The sequence below is a fragment of the Lolium rigidum genome, chromosome 2 (assembly GCF_022539505.1).
Source record: "Lolium rigidum isolate FL_2022 chromosome 2, APGP_CSIRO_Lrig_0.1, whole genome shotgun sequence".
In the NCBI taxonomy this organism is placed as follows: domain Eukaryota; kingdom Viridiplantae; phylum Streptophyta; class Magnoliopsida; order Poales; family Poaceae; genus Lolium; species Lolium rigidum.
In genome coordinates, this window is record NC_061509.1 from 133619539 (window position 1) to 133629769 (window position 10231).

Genomic DNA, 10231 nt, shown 5'->3' on the forward strand with positions numbered 1-10231 from the left:
CCAAACTTTGGGGGCAGGTTTTGGAAGACCCAATGGCCTTTTCCACCTGTAAAAGGAGGGCAAGGGGACCCACAAGAGTTGCACAAGTCGCAGCCCAATCCCCCTCTCCCCAAACCCTAGCCGCCCCCTTCCTCCTCCTCCCTCTTGCACGGCTACAGCGAAGCCCTGTACGATTTCTCCACCACCACCGTCACCACGCCATCGTTCTACCGGGATTCCGAGGAGGATCTACTACTTATGCTGCCCGCTAGAACGGGGAGAAGGAAATCGTCATCAACATCGTACATGTGACCTAGTGCGGAGGTGCTGCCCGATTGCAGCACTGGAGTGATCTTCTTCTCGCTCTTGAGAGCGGCAAGTGATAGACTACATCAACCATAAGTACAACCTCGTTAACGCTTAGCGATATACAAGGCTATGTAGATCTGATCTCATTGCTACCATCTAGTAGATTAGATCTTGGCTTTTCTCCTGGATTGGATCTTGGTTTACTCGTTTTTGCGGTAGGAATTTTTTTATTTTCTATGCTACGAACCCTACACCTCCATCTACGTAGTTATTCAAGAGCTGGAGTTCGATTTCTTCTCTTTCCGCTAGATTCTAGCTAGAACAAAAATACCCCATCAGTTGAGCCTAGGGGGATTAAATCAGGCCAGTTCATGTCCATGGTGGCGCAAAAAAGTCAAAAACCAGTCAACCATCGTTAAGCCGATGCGAGGGATGAAAATTAGACCTATTCATGTGCTTGAGGGAACATTTAGACCAAAATAGAGCCGAGGACCCAAGTCATACTTTTGCAGCATTTGAGAGATCAATGTGCATTTAAACCTTTCTACTCATCTGTGGTCCGGTGGTAACCAAGAGCGGATTGATCCATGGAACCAAAAGATAGATTGGAAACCACATGGTCTCCCTTCCATGACTCATCGAGTGGGGAGTGGCCATCACATGAGACCATTGATCTATCAACAGAGGCGATGAGCTAGCATGAAATGCAGACTGGAAGGAGAGGAACTGATGGATCGTGATACTCTTTGTTTACTTTGTTCTTTGAAAATCAGTTCAACGTTTCTGCTTCTATACACTTATAGTTTTGGTGGGGTGATGCTTTTTTCTGTGTGCATTCTTAATGTCTTGCCTATATCTTGATATTATATTGTCACAGAGGCTAGGTGTAATTTATATATTCTTAATATTAATATGTTCCGTTTATCGGAAAACGCACGTGTGTGTTTTGTTCAAAATAATCTTCCTAATGTGTACAATGAGGTACCCGTTTCTCACTTGCACCACGGAAGGTTGATGGGTGGGCTGGACAGTTATAGTGTTACCGAGCGGCCATAGACAAATCAAAGGAACGTGATACTACTCTACTAAATGAAGAACATAATTTCAAAGTAGAGCAGCAGAAATCGGAAACAAGACGAGACTACACTTGTTGATTCATATGTTATGGCAATATACGATACAAATGTGCACACAGTGACACACGTAACCATCTCAAATTTTACAGACATAACCATCTCAAAATTGTACTGAGATATGATGACTCAAAGGTTCAGTTTGACGCGATATAATCCTCAAATGTAAACAACCAACCCCTTCAGGCATTTTTTATTGAAGATCCCGGAAAATCCATCTTAATTATTATACAGAAAGCCAAACCATTATCTCTGACACCGCGAGCTTGTATATCTCTTCAGATGGCACATTATCTCCAAACCGGCTACTCGCTTCGCGTATCTGTTTACAGCAAAGACATAAATTAAAGGGATGCTCGCATAGATTATATAAACATTATGAGAGTCGTCCACTTTTTTCAAGAGTTTATCCCATTTTTTCCAAACAAAATACAACAAAAAAAACATATCATAAACAAACAATGCATTTGCACAAAATTAATGACATTTTTCATATAAACAAACAAGCTCACCCCTATAACCATAATTCATCCAATCCCATTTCAAAATGCTTTTTACGGTGTCCATTCATAACACCCTTCAACAAGTTAAACTTGGTGCATATTTCATTTGTGAGTGCTACTACACATATCGCAAGGGAATGATTGTATATGAAATGTATAGGTTCCATCTATATCCATAATACATAGTTAAATAATGTTATGTTATTTCAGAAAAGGAGATGAATTTAAATAATTTCATCAAGTTATTAACATCTAGATTTAAAAAAAATTATTGTGTAAATATATAATCAGTTCAACCTAAATCTAGTCTTAATAATTTAGTATTCTACATTCAGAACTATTAAAATTCTGTACAAAGAGATAAAATCTATTAGATAGTGTTGAGTTCTCTTTGTAAACTAAAATCCCAACAAATTCAACCGCCCAAGTTATTCATTTATGAAATGTGCTAAGTGCTTTTACATGTTACTACACATTTCGCTAGGGAATGATTGTATAGGGCATGTATAGGTTCCATCTATATCCATAATAGATAGCTAAATTATGCCATGGTATTTTAGAAAAAAGATATAAAATTAAATAATGTCATAAAGCTATTAACATCTAGATTTGTTTCAAAAATATTGTGCAAATATATAATCAGTTCTACCTACATGTAGTCTTAATAATTTCGCATTCTAGCATCAGAATTATCAAAATCCTGTACAAATAAATCAAATTTTTTGTTTGATAAGAAGCTAATTTAGCCTCTATTGTGTTACTGAACCACCATTATGTCTGTGAAGTTCAAATTAAACTAAAACAATTTACAAGATATCGTCTCAATTCCAAAAAAACATTCAGCATGATGTATACAAATTACACCTTCAATTATCACAATCGTAAGAATTTTTTTTAAAGTTTCATTGGGAATCCTAGGTTATCATTCGTAGTCTCCACAAATTATGAAACCTAAACTCACAGAAAAATTTGTTTTCTATACATCCCTCCTACATCATATTGAGCTTTCTGCATGTAGCCCCAATGATAAATTATTAGCACACTTGATACATGTTTCAATACAATTCACTTAACTACCAACTTATCCTCCACCTCAAGTCTGAATTTAGACATTATTTTTATTTGTGAAATGATTTGTTCAATTTGATTTTCTATGTTCCCCATGTGTTGTATGGGCATTCCTGACAATATAAACCAAGAAATGAGCAAATACCTGAGGCATTTTTATGGATGAATTCAGATATTCATGAAAAGGTCATGCTCTTGAAACATGAACAAGAGTTTACATACATAAAAAATTCAAGAATGCTTGGGTGTGTTGAATATTAACATCATAAAGCTTTTCATGGAGAGGTCGACAAATTTTCAGTTGTCTACATTCCTTGAGTCAATATAATTTGGACCACCTAATGTAGTACGACTAGAATTCCTAGAAACCACTTAGTAGGATCCTTTGTGTGGAAAATTAATTTGCAACTTTGGTTTATATAATCTATGGCAAGGTGTAATTGAATGATCAAAGGTTTTTCTTGAACTGGCATTTATCATGATAGTTATATGCACAAAAGATTTGTCATTTGGTTTATGTAATAGAACTTCTATATATTGTTCATCACGTCATTCAACATGAGTTCTTAGAGGACTTACTCCATTTGCCTTTATCTCAATTGGCTCGTAAGATTTTCTACACATGGAAGAAGTTTTTGAACATACTATTACTATTAGTCGGGGATTCTACCAATGTGTGGAATCATATTTTGGGGAATGAACATTTTTTTCATCTCACGTGACCTATAAAGTGATTGTTGATTTTCAACCCCCACCTCCCCATTTCAATTACATTTGGTAATCATTATGTAAAACCAAACAGTCATTGTTCTTATGGTTTGCATGATATATTGAGCACTATAAATTTAATGCAAAGAAAAAGAATTCCAGATACCATTATTGCACTCTACAACTCTCTAATGTTATCAAGAAGACCCGATACTATCTATTTGCCCATGAGCCTAGAACTTTTCTCCCCAAAGAACAAGAAACCTCCCAAATTATAGTGATATCATGTCCCCTTCTTCACGTTTCTTAGTCATTGCATCTTGGGGTTTTGGATTATTAGGAACCATGAAACTTTGAAGGATCAGAAGACCCAATGTCATTGGATGAAAAGAAACTTTTATACATGAATTGGCTCTGGTTTGCCATAGAATTCAAAATAAATATTCCCACCATTAAGAGGTTCGCCAAAAACACAACTTAATCCTTATATTTTCATATGCATTTGAATTAGAATACCACTTTATTAATTTACAACCTATAGTTGAGATCTCTCTGATGGTTTTCTGTAAAGAAAGGAAATTATCACACAATCAAAATAGTAAGAACGAATACCACCTTGCATGGGTGGAGGTGTCGAGTGTGGTAAGGTTTGGCAACATCATGTGTGCATTTATATAATAAAATAGAAACATGTTTTGTTATGCATATAGGAAGAGAAGTTATACCTTGTTGGAATGTTTTGTTATAATTCAAAGGGTCTAATATACTCCATCCATCCCGAAATACATGGCGTATAAACTTAGTCAAATGTCTATGCTTTCAAAGCTTGACTGGGTACATATACAAAATATGAAGATTTAAAATACTACATCAATACCAATAGATCAACTATAAGATATATTTTCAAGATTTATTTACTTAATATTGTGACTATTGATATTACTTTTTGTGTAATTGTTCAAACTTAGCAACCTTTGAGTTTTCACTAAATCATAAGTCACGTATTTTAGGACGGAAGGAGTATATGATATGTATAATTAAAACAATTATATAGGTTTTATCTTGGAAAGTTTGGTTTTTTCCTAAATTACATGTCATGTATTTTGGGACCGAAGTAGTATATGGTATGTCCATTTTAAAATTGAGAACTATATGTGATAATGATATCCCTAGCTCTAGCTAGACTGAAAAGAAAAATATCATTGTTTTTTTATCTGGATATTGTGTGAGCCTGATGGAGAGAGCAAGATGAAGCATGGCAGGGAGGAACACTCAAAGGAGAATTAACATGATGATGCTATATTTTCAAGTTCTTCATTGAATGGTCTTAACTACTAGTTCTGGGTGAAGAAAAGGAAGAATTCAGCCTAAATGCTAAAGGCTATGAGGCAACCACCATGTTAAAACAATATATGATACTTCAAAATATGACAATTCAATATTGGCTACTGAATGGGTGTATATTTATTTTTATGTGATCTACTCTGAATAAAATAAAAAGGTTGATGTCATCGAATCATTAGAGTATACCCCATGTTACCATGTAGGTGATTCTCCCACTTTACTAAACTATTTTCGACAATGTAACTTTGTAACATGTTTTGACTCTAGTGGATACACACAATCATATAAGATCCACACTTCTTCCTAGTTTACTTAATTGTTTCAAGAATATTTTTATAATAAGTTTTGTTGTCAGAGGATATACGCATTCTGATAAGATTGCGGTGCAAGTCCTGAATCTCTCACAATATTGAATAATTTCCATACCGTGGAGACTATATGCTATAAAATAAGACATGTGAAAATCTTGAGACTATATGCTATAAAATAATATAATTTAGTACATTTTCACATCAAATATATATATTGTCAAAAAAGATAGCGTACTTTTTGGAAGTGATGATTAATTATGTTAATATAAGATTATTTCATATGCTGCTAGCTAACTTAAGTTAATTAAGACCCAAAATCTTTTTTGTGCCAACATCCCCATTTATCTTCTTTCTTTTTTGAGTTTCAAAAATGGGCACTTCACCTCATCACCATCCAGATGTAAAATTTTCTCTATAATGATTTTGAGGGACACGAAAACCTTCAGTTAGTAAACTGGAAAATATTTTCTAAGAAGAAAGAATTCCGGGGACTAGGTGTACCTGAGGATCTAGCTAATGTCAATCTTTGTCTCCTTATTTTATAGATTAAAATATGTTCTAAGGATGATGGAAAACTTTGGAGAACTTTAGTTGCTGCCAAATATAACACATGCAACACGAATATCTTCTAGGTAAAGCTAGAGGAATTTCACAATTTTGGAAGGTGTGGTGCGTACATTGTAGAATATTAGATTTGGTTATAGGTGGAAAATAGTAAAACTTGTAAAAGTTATATTTTGGGAAGACACATTGTGTGGGACTTCCCCATAGAAATTAATTTCTTTGAACTATATGTCTTGTGCCACGAACAGTAAAAGACTGTCCAAAAGATTTGGAATTGTAGTAACCTTAGGTTCACTTTTAGGAGGAATTTTGCTGCCTCGTGTGCAACAATGGTATGAATTGGAAAGTATTACTACTAGCATCTCTTCCTCTGCTGATAGTGATGCTCTAAGTTGGCAATATGAAAGTAATGCAGAGTATGTTTCATCATCCCTTTATGATGTTCTTAATTTTGGTGGAGTCACACCCATGTTTGTCCTTGATGTTTGGCAACTCCTTATTCCTCCCAGAGTGCATGTTTTCTTCTTCTGTCTCGGAACATTTTGATGACTAGATATAACATGATGAAAAGAAATTTGAACAAACCTGAATGTTGCATTTCATGTGCTGAAAACGAATCAATCCATCACTTGTTCTTTCACTACATTGTACCTATACAGAATTGGCAAATCATTCTGTTTTTTCATGTTTTTTTTAGAAATGATTACTTGTCAATTGTCAATTGGGTAGATAACAGAAAACATACAGTTTTAAATTCAGTATGTGATGCTACTCTCTAGTGTATATATCTAGAAAGTTAGGAATGATATGATCTTTAACAGTTAAATTTGACTAAATTTGCACCAAATTTTGAGAATGAGCTTGCATTCATTCAATAGATGAATGATCATATTCAAGGACCACTTGTCTGCAACCATAGACCGAATCTATGGATATGTGATGCTGATCCTGGAGGGGAATTTCGAATTGACAAGTGACAAGCGACTGAAGGGCTCAAAGTTCTCACTAGCAAGGATCCCCCTCTCCCTCGTCGCCAAGAAACCGGTGATGCAAGTTACCGGCCTGGACCAATTTGGCATCGATCCTTGTAGCTACTTCAATCATATCACATTTTTAGATGCTTTTGTTGAGCCGGTGTGGATGCGCCTACAGGATTTGTGTATATAGGGTCTAGTTTCTTGTTTCCAACTTGAACTCCAATTATCCTTTTGTGCCATTAGGCCTTTAAACCCTCTTGAACATGCTTGTGTGTTGTAAAACCAGACATGTATTTATATGGGTTTTGTAGATTTACCAATGGAGCCAGGATGGTGATCCCTTTAATCTAAATTTTTTTAGTACTTTTCGATAGTACGACTGACCATGTTTCCGTGTGTGTGTTCCCCTTACCCCTAAAGTTTATATCTCAAATTGACTACCAAAATTCCAAGAACATGGCTAGCTAGATGGAGGATAATGGTTTAGGATAAGGGTTTTACTTACGCGAGCGTGGATGGTGAACATGCTCCGGGCGTTATCACACGAGATCCCAGATGTGACCACGTTGATGTTGTGCTTCTCGAGCACGGCTATCACCATAGGCAGCACGCTCCGGCGCCGCGCCACACACACGCTGATGTATGCGTCATTTTCTGACAGACTCAGCACGACGTTAGGCCCAGACCACGTCTGTAGCCCCACCGGCGCTGGAGCCGCGGTCACCGCGCCCACAGTTATAGGTGGCGTTGGCGCCGCTCCTGTGGGCCCAATCCCAGCAACCGGTAGTGCTACCGGCATAGGTGCCCCCTGGACCGTAAGCGCTACCGCCGCTGCAGAAGATGAGACCCCATCATTGGTTGCGACGCCAATCTTGCCTCGTGCCAGCTGCATCTCCAGCTTCTGCTTCTCAAGCTCGCTTAGCGTCTCCTCTAGACTCTTGATGTAGTGTATAGCTTCCATCACTATGCTCGATTTGTCAACCTGAAACACAAAAAACTAGTGAGGATCTTCATCTGCATCCACAAAGATCTAACATATGAGTAAATCATAATAGCATCACCTTGTCAGGAAGGGTGGGGAGGAGTCCATGCAACTTGGTGAACATCTCGCTCATCCGTTTCCTTCTCTCGCGCTCCGTGACGATGTGCAATTCTCTGTCACCATGGCGGCCTCCTGATCTGCCATGTCTGGCAGCAGCTATGACATGTGGAGTGTTGATCTTACCCATAGATCTACCACCCTCATCTTCTCCTTCTATCTTTATGACACTCTTCCCCTTGTCAATAGAACTCACAATCACCGGATGGCTGCTGCTCTTGGACTCATCGCTACGGTTTTCATTCTTACCGGGACTCATGGAGTCGGAGCTGGTCGCCGGCGGTGCGTTGTGGTTGTTGTTGTCGGAGTCCTGAGCCATAACACTAAACTAAGCACTAAGTAAAGTGTATGAAGTTCAGATCTGGGGAGAAGAAGTCGTCCTTTGCTGGCTTTAAGAAATGATGCGCTAAGCTTTTGGGTCTTGTTGAAAGATTGAAAATATCAGCCTGTTTTATGTTTGTCAGGATGTATAAAATTAATTACCATAAGTATTCTGCGGGAACTTTTTCCTTCTCTCTATCTCCAAAGTATTGCTGCCAAAAATGTGTGACGCCTCTTAGCTAGCTGGCTCACGCTAATATTGGCACATTCATTGAATTTACATCATACTCATTTATTTCAGTAAAATATGGAAGCAGCACAAGCAATCTTTTCTGCATGATGATCTCCATTCTTATTTCTGAGTGGGATGATCTGATTAGCAATTATATGTATTACCTAGTACCGCTTCATAATCCATGTATACTTAGTAGAATTTAATAAAATCGCAATAATAACGTCTAAATCACCATTTTCAACTGATACTACATTCTTCTCAGCTTTTAGACATATTTATTCATTCTAATATATCAGTCTCTATAGACTGGATTATGTTGATTCATATAACCGATGGCCAGAGGTTGCACAGCAACTCCATTCTCCAAAAACTGGCAGAACGGGTTCACACAGTTCATGATCTCAATTTAAACAACAAACTCCATGTACTCTCTCTATTCCACGAAAGTTATATATAATTTATCTAAATTTAAATGTATCTAGACACTAAATAGCATCTACATAAATCGAAATTTTGCCAGACAAATTCCATGGGACACAGGGGTACAAGAATACAAAGTCTGTTAAGAGCAACATTTTGGGCATGAATGGGATCCAACTTCTTGACACCTTTTCGTACGTATTCCACCAGACACAATGGCGTATTTAATTAAAGGCAGAAGGCTTTCTCCTTTTCAATTCACATTGCGTTTTGGTATAATAAGCTTGCAAGTGCAGGCAAACATTACACGTGGACGAGGAGCTAAGACAGAAACACATAAACGTGTTATCCTTTTTCAACGAAAATTTACATGGGCTTTTGGTCAGGAAGGCTTGTCTCCAGTCCACACATTGTCCCGCGGCTCCTGTCCCTGGCTGGTCCTTTGTTTCTGACGCTGGTCTCTGGCCGGGGTGCCACTATGCCGGTCCATAAAAGATGCAACCGTCTAGTCTCTATACCGCAAAACGCAAATAGAGTTAACCGCATTGGCATTTTTGGCATGAAATGCATCGCGGTAGAACAGATTCCCTATAACTGTACCGCATAATATATGTGGTATCGCGGCAGAACACATCTCGTATAACTGTACCGCAAAATTTATGCGGTATGCGGTACAATTATGTGGGTCCGTTCTTAAAGCACAAATAGTTCGAAATAATAATGATGTTTGACATAAAAACATAGTCATGACGAGGTAGCATATTATAGATGATATATTATTGACACATAGTGATTCAAACCGTAGCGGAAGGGCCATTCTTGTTGCCATCATCTCCACCAACACCACCATTAATGGAAGCAACAACCGCTTGCAGAAGACGTGACCCCCTTCCTGCCTTCTTTGGTTTGGAAGATCTATGTCCTTCTTATCTCCCACCATTCTTTATCGAGAGCATTCATTGTAGTTGGATCCATCATCATCATCCGGTTCTCTTTTTTTCCTACTCAAGCCGGATCTCTTCTATCTTCAAAGGTGTCCTTCCACTTCGCTCTTCTCTAATTACTTCCCACTTCCTAATCTTCTCCCAATGTTTGATCTCGGCCAACTCCTTCCTAGTTAGAAATTCTCTTGAGCAATTTTTTTCTTAACGGTCAACTTCCTCTTCTCGCCGTGCTTTAGAATTTTCCAACAATGATGTAATGTGAAAACCCGGTTCTCCCTTATTTACATGTTTTTATACCTTTGTTGCGCAATACGAT

General features: G+C 37.7%; 1 protein-coding gene across 1 annotated transcript; it reads right to left on the minus strand.

Moving 5' to 3' along the window:
• Nucleotides 1-1647: 1647 nt before the first annotated feature.
• On the minus strand, nt 1648-8314 carry LOC124690126 (transcription factor bHLH95-like). Its single transcript, XM_047223558.1, has 3 exons — nt 7958-8314; nt 7402-7878; nt 1648-1743 (listed from the first exon to the last, which is right to left on the minus strand). Exons 1-3 carry the CDS (start codon nt 8312-8314, stop codon nt 1648-1650), a joined length of 930 nt encoding a protein of 309 aa, XP_047079514.1.
• Nucleotides 8315-10231: the final 1917 nt, after the last annotated feature.

Bases quoted from the DNA above. Each gene is read 5' to 3' on its own strand.
- LOC124690126 (XM_047223558.1), bottom strand. From the start codon at position 8,314: ATGGCTCAGGACTCCGACAACAACAACCACAACGCACCGCCGGCGACC. The intron at 7,879-7,957 runs GTGATGCTATTA...TTTGTGTTTCAG, and splicing joins TCCCCACCCTTCCTGACAAG to GTTGACAAATCGAGCATAGT. The intron at 1,744-7,401 runs GTAAGTAAAACC...TGCTGTAAACAG, and splicing joins TGTTCACCATCCACGCTCGC to ATACGCGAAGCGAGTAGCCG.